Genomic DNA, 14,421 nt, shown 5'->3' with positions numbered 1-14,421 from the left:
TAAAAAGTCGCTTTGAGCTTCAGAGGACCTCTGCGTAGCATCTTCTTCAAAGATCATCAGAACAATACTGTTTTTGGACGTGAGATTGGGTTTGGGAATGAAAAAGAGTAAAGCTGTAGGAGGGCAGAGTTTGCAGCAGAGGGAGGTTCAGTAGAGAAAAGGTGGTGTAGAAGTTAGTTCCTAGGACAATTAAAGCGGCATAGCTTGTTGTACATACCTCTGGCCCATGTCGATGGGAAAAAGAAAATGATATCATGTATTTAGTAGTAGAAGTTGTTTCAGAGACCGGCATGTTTCATCATGCGGAGCGAGCGACAAACGGACTATAAATTGAATAAGGCCACGATTTCAAGTGCTAGAGCGTAACTGCTGATTGGTTGACCCTATTCCAGCTTATCCATTGGCGGTCAAAAGACAGTTTGTATGACTCTAAGTAATATGGTCTGAATAGTGTTTCACTATTACTACTCCGTATTGCGGAGTATTACTCTTATATTTAATCTTTCTACTTTTATGACTATTTACTCTTTCTACTTTATTACTCATTATTCTTCATTGAGCTTACTTGAATGCTAGAGACTATCTTCATAATTTAGTAACTAAGCTAACTACCTAATGTCAAGCTAAATGAGTATCGATTGTTACGAGTAGAAGAAAAATAGCTGGTTTAGCTTGCAGTACGAGTATTAGGGCTCAAAACGCTGCCTTGGGGGACGAAAGTTCCTCTCAGCTTATTTTAGCTCTCACAGTACCATGTTAAACCCCGTGTGAGCGTCTTCGAGGAGGAAATCACTGTGCAGAAAGCCCAAATCGTCCGGGAACTATCAGGGAACATTAGCAAAAGGCGATTCACACGATTAAGGAACCCCATCTCCGGGGTTACACCGACCATGGGAAGAAAGCAGTCGACGCGGTCAGAAAGACCCGGAGAGGCGATCCCCTGGTTACACTGCCCGGGTTGGGTACGTCTGCAGAGTTCAATGGCGTCAGAACATAAATCTGCGGGTGGGATTTGAGGGCGGCGGGCAACTCACCTGAAGGCGGACGTGTCTTCGGCGTCGTCAACGCAGAGGGTGGGTAGGGCAGACTTGACCTTCTCACAGAGGTGGATGACCTGTTGAGCTGCGTCCTGTTCGGCCGAGGCTGTCAGTTGTGGGCAGATCTTGGACTTGATGAGTCCAATGACCATGGCCAGAACGTAGTATTCGTTCAGGCCTTCCAGCGTCGTCGCCACGGGTCCGTGCAGGAGTTGCAACGCTCGTTCGACCACCATCAGATGAGCCAGGGCAATCTCTGGCGACGTCAAAGCCGGCGTGTGCGAGCCTCCTGTGTCGACGTGGTCAGTCAGATTCGCGCTTGCACGGTCCCTCTCTCTCGGTTACATTACTGACCTGAAGAGGTGTTCCAACTTAGATACAGCTCGTGGCAGAGGTTGAGAGCGCCCAGGACCAGTCCGGGCCGACACGCACAGTCCGGGACGATGCCGTCGTCGACCAGCCGCCGATGGTGAATGAGAATCCCGAGGGCGGCATCGAGGCGGGCGCGACGAGAGACGTGGACCTTCCATGTCGGAGGAGTCTTAATCGCCATCGGGACGTGTAGCACGACCAGGAACAGATTCAGGACGATACTCACCACGCCCCGTACGTATGTGATAGTCTGCAGGTCTTGCAAACTGTGGCCAGTGCCTCTCCAGGCCGGAATCTCCTGAAGGGCTCGGGCCAACTTGTCGCTCAACTGCAAGGCCTCGTCGAACATGTCCCGATCCTGCGACCCGTTTACGAGGCAACAAACCTCCAACCGAGCCATGAAGGACTGATACAGAAGGACCTGACACGAGGTGGTTGTCCACGTATCCAGCGGCAGAGGAGCGAACATTTCCTCGGTCGAATCTTGGATCGCCTCATCCTCGACGTTGAGGGGCACGTTCGTGTTGAAGTCGCCTGGTCTGATACTGGGGGTCATACCTCGATCAATGGACGCCTGCAGGTCGAGCTCGGTGACCGTCGCCCACAAGCGCCGTCGCATTTCCCGATTAAATGGCGAGACGTGCGTGGCGGAATCGACTTCGCGATGATATCCCGCCGCCATAGCCCTCCGGACCAGTGATCCCGTAGACGACCACAAAGTGCTCTCGTGGACAGAATTGGCGCGTTTGGCCAGGATGAGGAGACAGTGCGTGGTCAATGTGGACGTTGAATCCGGTGCCGGTTCGAACGCCAGCGGGATCAACCATGACTCGACCGCCTCGATCCAGCGCAGGATACACCTGCGGCTTGGGTTCATGTCGGTTCCACCGTTGAACGCTGTCTCGGGATGCAGACTCGATGCTGAGGCCATCATGAGAAGGAGCTGCGCAAGGAAAGTGGCCGACACGAGGCGGGTCTTGTTCCAGTAGCCACAATAGTCGCCCATGAAGGTCGGGGTGTGGACAACACGGTGGATGACCTCGAACCGATCCATGTAGGTTTGAACTAGCATGTCTGCGACAGTACGAGTGGGAACAAGAGTCTCGAAGTTCTCTGCAATCCTTAGTTGGCTCGGGCATTGCTGTTGCCGTGGTCCCAGACTGGTTGTCGTCCCATAGATCTCGTCCCGGAGCTGGTTGATGGCCGGATGCTGGTTCTTGACCTTTGCGATGTAGCATCGGAGCTCAGGAAACTGTGATTCTTGTTAGTCCCAGCCTTTCCCTCGCTGGTGTTGCACCGATCACGGGACGTGGAATTATGTACCTGCTGGTACAAGTTTAGAGGGTAGCTGAACCCATAAAACTTGGTGGACGTCTCGGGCCCTTTCAGATGCGCCATTCTTCCCTCCACTGACCTCGGAGCAAGGTAGCGGGTGTGCTTGGGTGACGTGGCCCCATCGTGGGTTGGTCCTGTTACCAAAGGTCGCGGACTGGGCCTGCTCTGCGCAGGAGGATGGTCATCCGAAGGTTCGTTGCGGTAGGCACATTCGTGGCCCTTGCCAGCCCTGATACACCTACCGCAAGCTGGCGACTCCCGACTACACTTGATCTTCCTGCTGTAGCACTGGATGCAGGCCAAAGGCGGACGACGCCGCTTGAGGTCAGGTCTAAAGATGCGCCGTGTATGGCCATGTGGTTTCTCCATTGTTCTTCTGAAGGTAAGCTTAGGAATTTTCCCTCCTGGAAGTCTCACGGCGTTTTGCGGCATATCTGCTGGACCTGTAGGGCTTGGGAATTCGGCAATTTCCGAATTGGCCGTTCGCTTTTAACGTCCCTGTGAGGCCGTGCGGACTCGGGCCAGCGAGGGGACCGACATTTTACGAACTTGTGAGTACCGTATCGCCATAAGTTACTCATAATGGAAGCAGATTATCCAAGTAAAGTGATGTCAACGTACCTGTGTCGATGTACACGTACCTGTTCTTGGTTCATATTAATTGGAAAGTCTTTCCCTTGGCATCTGCGGCCACGACGCCGGTAGAAGAGCTTTGGCAGCCTATAGGCCTGTCGAATCTTTGTCGGTATATTCGAGGCTGGAGTCTTGATGTCGTAAGACATCCTTACTCTCCTGGTTTGGGTATCGTCACGCTCAAGACGTCCTGGGTTGTCTACTACCTATCGACATGGTACACCCGTGCCGAGCTTGCCTCACGAATTGGCATTATCGTAAGCGCCGAGGTATATCACTGCGCTCGCGGGAAACACGGCCATATCTGCAACGGCGATGGTGATATCTTGTACCTACTCCACGGTGGATGGGATTCGAGAATGGAAGAAGGGATCGCACCCAGGGTGGCAAGACAGTGTATGTCATCGCGAGAATCACCCCTCAACAAAGGACCCGAGAGTCAGATTTCAGCCATAAGTGAACAGATGTACGTGAACGCTGTTGACGGAGTGATGCTCAGTAGGATTTGGTTGTATGCACTACCACGATTGATATGTGATGACTATGAACATCAGTCGTTACACGACATATCATTTTTTTTTGTTCATTCCAGATATTGCGACTTGCTGAATTCAGTGCTCATTTGACGCCAAAATCTAGATTTGCCTCATCGTGGACGTGGTGTTGCTTCTGATCAGCCACACTAGAAGCAAGACCTTGTTGTATATAGACATGTCTCTGGACCAACCCTACCAGCTTGATACAGCTCAGCGTGTTGAGTGCAACGTAATTGCCTGAGTTAGTCTCTCTTTAGCCCCCCGTGAGCCTTGTCAAGGATTTCTTGTGCACCACGAATCATATTGTTCGTAATTATGACTTTCATAAATTCCGGCATCGGGCCAAGAGCCCAGAGGAGAAGGGCATGTGGGATATACGGGGTGACCGTGTTGCGTCCAGAAGCAACGGCGGCGCCGAGTCGGCCGACAGCCGTCCTGCTGAAATGCTTCGCGGAAGGGTTGAGAATATGCACTGGCGTGGGAGTCTGTTGGCTGCTCACGTCGGCGAGCGTGATGTTCAGCACATCGATGGGGATGTCGTTGCACTTGAACTCGCGGGAGAGACCCTCTGAGAAGCTGAGCACGAACCCTTTCGTGCCCGAGTACACCGCGGCCCAGGGGATACCAACTTGAGCGGCCGAACCGACGTTTGCGATGAGTGCAGGATAGCTCTTCGTCATGACCGGAATCATGAAGCGTGTGAAGTGCGACAGGAAGCGGGCGTTCAGGTCGATGGCGGTATCGATCTGTGGGCCGCTCGTCTCGGTGAGCAATCGATATCCCGGGATGAAGGGGATGCCGCCCATGTTGTTGACCAAAACAGTGATGTTCAGATGGGATACGCTGGCGACCAGCTTCTCAATACCTTCGTATGGATCCTTCAAGGCATCAAAGACGAGGATCTCGAACTTGAGGTTTGGAAATTGCTTTTGTAGAGCCGATCGACGACTCTCTAGCTTGCCTTTGGTTCTGGATAGAATGATCACATTGAACCCTTGGGCGGCGATTGCTTCGACGAACCCCAGCCCGATCTATGTAGAAGGGGATGTTAGCATGCAATACTTCGTCATGAAAACACCAGCTCAACGGAGTATCACAGCGTCGTCGAGGCGGTCGAGATTGCGAGGAATAGGCAAGTGTGCCACAAGATCTCGTCTCTATGGTCTTTGTCGGCAACAAAGACTCACCCCATCAGTGCCCCCCGTGACCAAGGCGTATGGCTCTTTTCCATGCTTCCAGCGCTTCAGAGAGGATCCGCCGGGTGAGAAGTACAGTCGAGTAAGGGATAGAATCCTCGAAACGGCTGACACGGCAGTCAAAGCTCCCAAGACTTGCAGCGCTTTTTGCACATACTGGTAAGACGACATGGTGAAAGAAGTAGAAAGAGAGTGTGTGAGAAGTGACACTGACTTTGGGAAGTCGAATGCGTCGAGTGGCGTCTTATATAGATGGATGGAATAGGGTCTAGTGTTACGTTATTCCACCCCAGAAACCAATCCAACCCTACAGCTGGTGTGAGCACCTGGAGAGTGGATTAGAGGGTGTATTGTCCAGAAGTTCTTTTGGCCGCTAGCCCCGAATTCGCCTCTTTTCCGAGCATACGTCGTACTCTACCAGGTTGTTGCGTGGAACGGGACGCCTGAAGCATTTCTCCGCCTACCGGCTCTGGAAGATCATCGGTAGTTCCGATCATCATACGTGTACGTGTACCAGCCGAAAGTTGATTCCTTGTTGCATTGGATCTCGCATAGAGTGCCTAAATGCTAGGGTAAGTACTTGTGCAACGCGATATCGACCATGGCGCTGCATATATCTCTCACATTACGGAGTACTCAGAAAAGTGTGCCAACCTTCTGAGATAGAGATCGAGCCTCGAAATAAGGAACAATGGTGTTCAATCTACTCAAGCCACATCGACATCAATGGAACTTCCATAAGCTGATCTGGAAATATCAGCGTACAAATCATCAGATCAATGGAAAGAGGCATTGAAGTGGCGGAGAGAGGAATGGTACGGAGTACCTGGAGACAGAATACGAAGTACTGCGGAGTACAAAGACTGCTTCGTATCGTTAAGGCGAAAGCGGCATTTGCCCCGCCCTAAGAGGGTTTAGCCTGTCGCGTTCAGCGTACCGTAAGTCAGTCGCGTCATGCACTTAATTAAGCAGCCAAAGTGCAGGCGAATCCCCTGCGCAGGTAGTGAACACATCGACATCGGACTTTCCGCCATCCACGGTGTTTGACAAAGTGGTCAGAGAAAGACCCTGGTGTCCAGGGGCTCTACTATCTAATTCTTCCTCCCGTCAGTTCCGCACACCAAAATGCCTTCAGATATCAGGAGCTTCTTCGGCGGCCGCGGAGGTGAAGCAAAACCTCCTGCCACCACTGCTCCCGCTGCAAAGAAGGACAAGGTACGGCGTGATGAACCAGCTATCAATCATTGTGCAGATCAATGCTGACAGAGCGTGTAGGCTAGCAAAGGCACTCAGCGTGGTCGTGGCCGGAAAGTTGTCTCCGATGATGAAGATGAGGAACCTGTCGACGTCAAACCCAAGAAGCCCGCTACCCCGAAAGCCAAAAAAGTTGTAAAAGAGCCAGTTGAGGAAGAGACTACAAGTTCTGCCTACTTCGCATCGTCGAAAACGAAAAGCACAAAATCGACCCCCGTCAAAGCCACTGTAAACGGCGCGAGCAAGACCCCCACTAAGCAAGTCAACGGCGGAACTCCTTCGACAGGTAGAAGGTCTACCAGGAAAACTGCAGCGAAGAGCTACGCAGAACCAGACGACGATGATGCTGTAGTCAAGCTGCAGAATGATCAAGATGGTGGAGACGACATCTTCAACGATCTCAAGAGTAGAAAGGTCGACGATGATTACGAGGAAGGCTCTGATGAGGACGAAATTAAACCTCCGAAGAAACAGTCAAAACCTGTCAATGGACATAGCAAGAAGTTATCGACTGACAATGACGATGACGACATCGAAACAGCCCAGATTTCCGCATACGATGAACCTAATGATCGACGAACGAAGAGAACCTCTGCCGCCGCCCCTTCCCGAAAACGGAAGTCCAGAGCGTCAGTAGAAGACGACGAGGAAGACGATTTCTTGGACGACGACGACGCAACGCCCAAGAAGAAGACAAAGAAAACAACCACGACTGCGGCAAGAAAACCCCGAGCTGCGGCCAAGACAGAAGAGCGGGAAGAGAGCAAGGAGATCAAATCAATTCTTGACAATATCCCTACAGTACGACCTCCGACCCCTCCACCACGAGACGAGAATAAGAAGTGGACTTATCAGCCTGGAGGAGGCAACGCCGGCGCTGCACCACCAGAAGCAGGAAGTGCAGAGATCCCAGTGGGAGAACCAAATTGCCTGGCTGGACTGACTTTTGTGTTCACCGGTGTCTTGCGCTCTCTCGGTCGAGAAGAGGGTCAAAGTCTCGTGAAGCAATATGGCGGGAAAGTCACTGGAGCTCCGTCAAAGAAGACGAGCTACGTGGTTATTGGTAGTGACGCTGGACCGAAGAAGCTCGAGACCATCCGAAACTTGGGAATAAAGACCATTGATGAGCAAGGCCTGTTCGCTTTGATCAAGCAGCTCCCTGCAAATGGCGGCGACGGCAAAGCTGCTGAGGCATACGCCGAAAAACAAGCCAAAGAAGAAGCCAAGATCCGCAAAGAAGCAGAAGAAATGGAGGCACGAGAGAAGCAGAAGCAACAAGACGCGGAGAAGCTTGCGAAGGCTGCTGCTGCACGAACGGGTGCCCCGGCCCCTTCAAGCAAACCGAAGGTCAGATCTGACGACCGACTCTGGGTCGATAAATATGCTCCTGATTCACTCACTGGCGTCTGTGGTAACAAAACTCAAGTGGAAGGCTTGCAGAGATGGCTGCGAAACTGGCGCAGCAGTGCGAAGAGCGGCTTCAGAAAGGCGGGACCTGATGGTAAAGGAGTGTTTCGCGCTGCCTTACTCCACGGTCCACCTGGCGTTGGCAAGACTACTGCTGCCCACCTTGTTGCCAAACTCGAAGGCTATGATGTCGTCGAAAGCAATGCGAGTGATACCCGAAACAAGAAGCTATTAGAGTCGGCTCTGAAAGGCGTGTTGGATACCACGTCTCTGCTCGGATATTTTGCGGGTGATGGCAAAAAAGTCGACCCTACAAAGAGGAAACTCGTCTTGATCATGGATGAAGTGGATGGTATGTCTGCAGGCGATCGCGGTGGCGTCGGTGCCCTTGCCGCCATTGCTAAGAAGACGTCCATCCCCATGATTCTCATTTGCAATGAGCGGAACCAGCCCAAAATGAAGCCCTTCTATCAGGTCACGGCAGAGTATGCTTTCAGACGACCGACTACCGACATGATACGGGGAAGAATTGCAACTATCCTGTATCGAGAAGGCATGAAGTTGCCGCCACAAGTTATGAATGCTCTCATCGAAGGATGTGGCGGTGATATTCGACAAATCATCAACATGATCTCAACCATCAAACTCGACAACAAGGATCTCGATTTTTCAGACACAAAGGCTATGTCCAAGGCTTGGGAAAAGCATATGATACTGAAACCTTGGGACATTGTCAACAAAATTCTTCGTTCGCAAATGTTTGCTGCGAGTTCAACCGCGACCTTGAATGACAAGACCGAGCTGTATTTCAACGACCACGAATTCAGTTATCTCATGCTTCAAGAGAACTATCTGAAGACCCAGCCGATGCTAGCAAGTGGCTACTCTGGGAAGGAGAGAGATTTGAAGCTCTTGGAGCTCGTTGACAACGCGGCGTCTAGTATCAGTGACGGAGATCTCGTCGATAGGATGATTCATGGTACTCAACAACAGTGGAGTTTGATGCCTACTCACGCCATCTTCAGTTTTGTCCGACCTGCAAGTTACATGTATGGCAACTTTCACCAACAAGTTGGCTTCGCAGGATGGCTTGGACAAAACAGTAAACAAGGTCAGTTGTCTTCCGGGGTCTGTTGGCGCGTACTAACATTCACATTCCAGGCAAACTATCTCGCCTCGTCAAGGAAATTCAAGGCCACATGCGACTTCGATCCTCAGCTGATCGCCACGAAGTTCGTCAGCAATACCTTCCGGCTCTGTGGAGTTACACCGTCGGGAAACTGCAGCAAGGCAAAGACAATGTTCCAGAAGTCATTGACTTCATGGATTCGTATTATCTGACCAAAGAGGATTTCGATGCTTTGCTCGAACTGGGAGTAGGACCAATGGATATGGAAGGAGTCAAGCTCGACACACAAACCAAAGCCACCTTCACCAGATTGTACAACCTGCAGAGCCATCCAATGCCATTTGTCAAAGCTAGCAATGTCATGGGCATGGCCAAGGGTGGAGCAAGCAAGAAGGACAAACCAGATCTCGAAGAGGCCGTCGATGATTCGGAAATTGATGAGGCTCTTGGCCCGGATGTGGACGGTCCAGACGACGAAGAAGATGAGTTGGATCTGAAAAAGGACAAATATGTCAAGGTACCCAAGAAGAAGCCCGCGGCTGCTGCGGCCAAAGGCAAGAATAAACGAAAGAAGGATGACGATGATGAGGCTGACACAGGGGTTGAAGAAGAACCACCTAAGAAGAAAAAGCCCGCTGCTGCTGGCGGCAGAGGTGGTAGGAAAGGCAAGGGCAAAGCGTGAGATTGCATATCGACGTCGGTATCCCATGTAACCTTGACTGGGCGCTTGACATGGACAGGGAAAAAAAGACAGTGTACAAATGGACTCGGATGAGTTGCCATTGCGGAGCAAAATGTCGATATTGCATTACCTACGGAACAGAAATCCTGTTATACAGAGTGAAGAAGAACAGCGCAGCCAGATGGCGCAAAATAGCACTGTAACGTAATTCCGGAGATGAATTCTCCTTCTCTTTTCTTGTGAAAAAAGGGACATGGCATGGTCAAGACAGGTGCAGGTCCTTGTAGATGGTCGATTCGCCCAGCTGGTCAAGCCAAACTTTGCCATCTCTTCCGGATGCCAGGGACGATGGGTTTGATGGTGAGAGTTAGCAGGAGGACAGACCCGGAGACCAACGTCGTGGAGTTTCAGACCTTTTGACAGCTTGTCTTGCAACTTCCTGAAATCGTCCTCGTTCTGAACGGTGCTGATTTTGGAATTCAGGGGACGTATTGAGGCGGTGGCTGACCGCGATTGTAAACCTCGGGAGCACCCCTTGTGTTGTTACGGTCTACCGAGGTATTGGAGTCTGGCCCTTGGTGTTGTTGATCCCGATGGTCGTATCCATCATGTTCTTCCGCCGCTTCTTGGGCCTTTGTTTTGTGGTCGTGTCTCGTCTTGTCGCCGCCAGACGTGAAAAAGCCGGGTTTTTCTTTCTCGCTTGACCTTTTTCTACCGTCGACTTGTCCTCGAGAGGTGTTTGCGTGGTTTTCTCCTGTCGAAATTCGACAACTCTCGAGCGCGACTCCCAGGTTGATGTTGTTGCTGGTGGTGTTGTCGTCGTCATAACCATCCATTCTGGCCGTGGCGGGAGGCAAAAGAACCTCGCATGGCGTGCCGTGTTTCGTGGAAGAGAACTTTTGCGTCTTTTCCGCACACTCGACCTCGATCTCCCAAACCAAAAAGTATTCTCGCGAAACGTTGTACGAGGTGAAGTTGGGACACAGGGGGGATTCGAGGCGGGACCCGAGTGTGGCGCCGCCGACTCTCAGGTCGTAGAGGGAGCCCAGATCTATCGTGTTGGGCGACGTCGACGAGGAAGAGATGGAATTGGAAAAGGTCTTTGTAGCCGTCGAGTCCGGCGGGAGCAGTCTTTGGTCCAAATTTTTCAGATTCAACAGGGAAACCTCGTAGGTCTTGTCATCCGCGTAGGTGGCCACGGCTCGACACCGGACGTGAGTCTTGAGGTCGACCTTGAAGGAGCGGAGCGTGACGACCGGAGAGGAAGAGGCGCCGACGACGGTCGTGGTGTTGGGATCGTCGAGGTCCGGTTCCACCCCGAGGATGAACGGAAGGGGGGCCGGGTGGGAGGACTGGATCGTGGTCGGGGCTCGGACGCTCAGGCGGAACGAAAACCGGGGGATCGAGTCCCGTTGGAACAGGGAGCGCGCGCGGTCCCGGAGGCCGAGGTTGGTCCCGGCGTGCTCGGGGAGCAGTTTGAGGGTCGAGATGGTGACGAGGCGAGGTGGTCCGTCGGGGGCCAAGTCGAAGCTTCGGATGGGTTCCGGGCTGGGTAAAGGTTGGAAGGTGACGGGCAGCGTCGACGTTTTGGTCTTGGGGCCGCGGAACCGGTGGGCGTCTTGCGGCTCGGTCAGCGACGCCTCGAGGACGTACTCGACGAAGCAGTCGACCTTCCGGGCCTGGTGCCGGGAATTGAACGTGGTCGGAGGGAGTGTGAGGTCGAGGTCTCCCGGAGTGTCGACGACGTTTGTGCGGAAGTGGTCCTTGGGTTTCCATTTATGGCCGGACAAGATACACCGGGGGTCCGCCTGGCCGGGCACCGTCAGTTCAAAGGGCCAACCGAACGAGCCCGGCTTGTGCGTGTATTGCCCCGTGTAGAGGGTGTGGTCGACGCTAAAGTACCTCGTGCGTCCGCGGTAGACGCTCGCCGACTGGCCGTTTTGTTGGATGATCTTGGTCTTTGCCCTTCCCCAGAACGACAAGGCCACGGTGCCGATGGCACACTCCGCGGCGGTGTGCAGCGACACCTGACCGCTGATGACGTCGCCGGGACAGTAGACCGGCCGAGGGTTGTCGAGGTGGATGGACAGACCGGGGGAGTTGGTGACTTTGGTCAAACCCATGACTTGAAGATTTCAATGTGAGTTGGTGTGGAAGGTCGTCTCTCTCACCATGGATGGGGAGTGATGTGAAAAGGCGGTAGGTTACGTCGTGTAATGTTTTATGGGTATTGGTATGGCGTTGACATTGTAGTCTTCTTCACCAATATTCTCAAGACCTACAATATGATGAATAGGAGTTTGCAGTATGAATTAAAGGAGTTCCTTCGTAGTCGTATTTGTCCTCAAACCCCAGGAAATAAGGTAAGTTGGCAACAGGTATTTATTACTCGGAGGCTTCATACGAGTACGATTCAGCCTTGGGAGGCTTGGCCTGGTCGATCCCCTTGTCGATAAGGCTCACTCTGTGATCGGCCCATTAGGCTTCAGCTTTTTACAATACCATGATAGGTGCTCCTTGTTCGAAAAGCCCCCGCATGTTGGGCAAAGCTCAGATCAACCTTGACATGATTCATGGAGCTGAGGTTGCAACTGTACTGAATCAAGTCATCTGACGATAGGAAGACGGGCGTGTAACAAAGGCTAACAATAACAACCATGGGATGATGCTGTGGCGTTTTCCACAAATAGCACCTTCGATGCAACATACATACAATACATCCCAGTACGCCACGTGCAGCTAAAGTACAAAGTGGTTGTTGGCGTACCCCGTCAGTACCTCTAGTCAGCCCGCAGTGTTCTAGAAGCATATGAATACACTTGTTCAATAAGTAAAGGCAGCATGAGAATCTCCGTAGAAGCTATGACGAGTCCAGGGAATCACCATATATCTCTACCGCCATGTCGACTCCATTTGAAGCACCATTGAGATAACGATCAGGAGTGATCTTGGTTCATGAGGAGGTTCTGCCGATACTTCAAAGGCAACATCGACCTCGGTTTTCTCTTGAACGAGCATATGTATGGGTATGCTGTGAGAATCGGTGGCTAGCCTTGGAACAAGATGTTGCCATTGTACAGCACCTCTTCGCCGAGATGGCAAGGCGAGCGTCGTTGCGTCTGTGCCTGCATGACCCTAGCAAATAATCCTTGGGTCTTTAAACCTCTGTGCGGGGCAGGAATAACATGAGTGTTGGGAGTGGTCTCTGGGGAAATCAATGCCCAGTGCTGCGTTAAAACCCAGCCCGTAAGATGCCCAGCCCGCCTGGAGTTGACATTTCGTGGGGTCAAATGGTGTGCCAATGGCGTCGTTCCCAAAGTCATTACTGGGGGGCTACAGACCTACTGTACAAGTACTCGTAGCTGTTGCTGGCGAGGGAAATGGAGTACCCCACACGCCCTGGGAAGCCTAGTTGTTCTCCTGGGTGTTCTCGCTGGGCATCAGTGCCACTGCCGAAGTGGAAATGGGTGTTTTCCGATGAGGAGGTAGCGTGGGGCTCACATAGTTACCCAGTACAGTTTGGATGCCTCCTTTGCATTCGCCTGGGGGGCGTTGCAACAGGTGACAATATGGATCAAAGCCCTCCGGAAAGGAAAAAAAGACATGGACACATGCAATGGGATCTGGCCGTCAGAGAGACATCGGCAGTCGATCGAACCAATGTCCGGTGAGATGATATATACCATCAAAGACCACGCCGCCGCTCAATGTTTCCCACCCCCCTTGGTTTCCTATCTTGACCTCTCCGTCTTCACCAAAGTGTGATATCGCGAATTCTTTTTGCCGTGTGTCCTCGCCTCGCCAATATGGACAACGTCAAGTCGTCGCCCGATAACTCTCTGGTGGCACAGGTGTTGATCTTTGCGAAAGCACATTTCATTCTCGTCACATTCCTGGCCATTGTCGTTCGAGCCCTGTACAAGAGATACGCTTCTCCGCTGCGAGACGTGCCAGGGCCATTCCTGGCGTCGTGCACGAGGTTGTGGAAAGGTAGCCATCCCCCAGAAGACGGTCGAAGCACTGGTGTACTGACGAATCATCCATAGTATGGAGTACTTATAACGGGCATACCGAACTTGACCATATAGCTCTCCACAAGAAATATGGTAAGACCCTCTACAGACTTCGGACGGCAAAGAAGGACCCCTATCTGACCTGCATAGGACCGATTGTTCGAACGTCACCCAACGAGGTATCCTTTGGTACTTGTAACGCTGCCAAAGATATCTTTGCGGTGGGAAAGGGTTTCCACAAGACCATGTTCTACAGTGTCTTTCCTCCCAAGGTGAGAGAGAGAAGCCTAAGCTCGTGACCTGATCATGTCTGACCAATGTTCAGCACGCACCAGATATTTTCACCGAAGTCCGAGAATGGAAGCATGCTCAGATGAAGCGTTACGCTGTCACTCCTTACAGCCTGGCACAGATGCAGAAACGATCGGGCCCGATTGAGAGTATGATCATGCTTCTTATGGAGCATTTGATCAAGTATGCAGATGACTCCAAGAGAGTCTGCAATCTGGGTAACCTGCTCCACTATTTCGCCTTCGACGTATGAAGCTGATTCCTCCCTCTTTTGCGTCCACTGCTGACAAGTCGCCACAGGTGTTGGGAGAGGTTGCTTTCTCCAAATCTTTTGGCTTCTTGGATGCCGAAGTCGATATCGAAGGTTCGATCAAGAATATCGACGATGTTCAGTGGTATGATGGCATTGTCGGTCAAATCCCAGAGACCGACATTCTATTTCGCAACAACCCTCTTCGACCATACCTGCCATTCTGGAAGCCAGAGCCTACGACCATGACCAAGATTGCCGTTGCTGAGCTCGAGAAGCGCAAAAA

General features: G+C 52.0%; 4 protein-coding genes across 5 annotated transcripts; 1 reads left to right on the top strand and 3 right to left on the bottom strand.

Annotated features, from left to right (window-relative positions):
• Positions 1–508: 508 nt before the first annotated feature.
• Positions 509–3,118, bottom strand: PV06_08467 (the record flags this gene model as incomplete). Of its 2 annotated transcripts, XM_016409805.1 has the most annotated exons (5): positions 509–821; positions 890–968; positions 1,035–1,326; positions 1,392–2,661; positions 2,733–3,118. In XM_016409805.1, 5 exons carry the CDS (start codon positions 3,111–3,113, stop codon positions 744–746), a joined length of 2,100 nt encoding a protein of 699 aa, XP_016260113.1. In that variant the 3' UTR covers positions 509–743. The 2 variants fall into 2 exon arrangements, with proteins under 2 accessions (XP_016260113.1, XP_016260112.1); XM_016409804.1 differs by having other exon boundaries at positions 509–968; positions 2,733–3,113.
• Positions 3,119–3,857: 739 nt separating this feature from the next.
• Positions 3,858–5,907, bottom strand: PV06_08466 (uncharacterized protein). The gene is made up of 2 exons (XM_016409803.1): positions 5,734–5,907; positions 3,858–5,669 (listed from the first exon to the last, which is right to left on the bottom strand). The coding sequence occupies exon 2, from the start codon at positions 4,717–4,719 to the stop codon at positions 4,156–4,158; it is 564 nt and encodes a 187-aa protein (XP_016260111.1). The 5' UTR covers positions 4,720–5,669; positions 5,734–5,907; the 3' UTR covers positions 3,858–4,155.
• Positions 5,908–6,119: 212 nt separating this feature from the next.
• Positions 6,120–9,768, top strand: PV06_08465 (uncharacterized protein). The gene is made up of 3 exons (XM_016409802.1): positions 6,120–6,324; positions 6,385–8,881; positions 8,932–9,768. The coding sequence occupies exons 1-3, from the start codon at positions 6,235–6,237 to the stop codon at positions 9,579–9,581; spliced, it is 3,237 nt and encodes a 1,078-aa protein (XP_016260110.1). The 5' UTR covers positions 6,120–6,234; the 3' UTR covers positions 9,582–9,768.
• PV06_08464 (uncharacterized protein) lies at positions 9,696–11,704 on the bottom strand (the record flags this gene model as incomplete). Its single annotated transcript, XM_016409801.1, has 1 exon — positions 9,696–11,704. One exon carries the CDS (start codon positions 11,702–11,704, stop codon positions 10,061–10,063), a length of 1,644 nt encoding a protein of 547 aa, XP_016260109.1. The 3' UTR covers positions 9,696–10,060.
• Positions 11,705–14,421: the final 2,717 nt, after the last annotated feature.

Source organism: Exophiala oligosperma, assembly GCF_000835515.1.
Source record: "Exophiala oligosperma strain CBS 72588 unplaced genomic scaffold supercont1.8, whole genome shotgun sequence".
NCBI lineage: Eukaryota > Fungi > Ascomycota > Eurotiomycetes > Chaetothyriales > Herpotrichiellaceae > Exophiala > Exophiala oligosperma.
This window is presented reverse-complemented; position numbering and strand designations above follow the sequence as displayed.

Excerpts from the sequence above, each read along its gene's own strand:
- PV06_08466 (XM_016409803.1), bottom strand. The coding sequence starts at position 4,719 with ATGGGCGGCATCCCCTTCATCCCGGGATATCGATTGCTCACCGAGACG.
- PV06_08465 (XM_016409802.1), top strand. The coding sequence starts at position 6,235 with ATGCCTTCAGATATCAGGAGCTTCTTCGGCGGCCGCGGAGGTGAAGCA. Across the intron at positions 6,325-6,384 it reads CCGCTGCAAAGAAGGACAAG|GCTAGCAAAGGCACTCAGCG; the intron begins GTACGGCGTGAT and ends CAGAGCGTGTAG. Across the intron at positions 8,882-8,931 it reads TGGACAAAACAGTAAACAAG|GCAAACTATCTCGCCTCGTC; the intron begins GTCAGTTGTCTT and ends TTCACATTCCAG.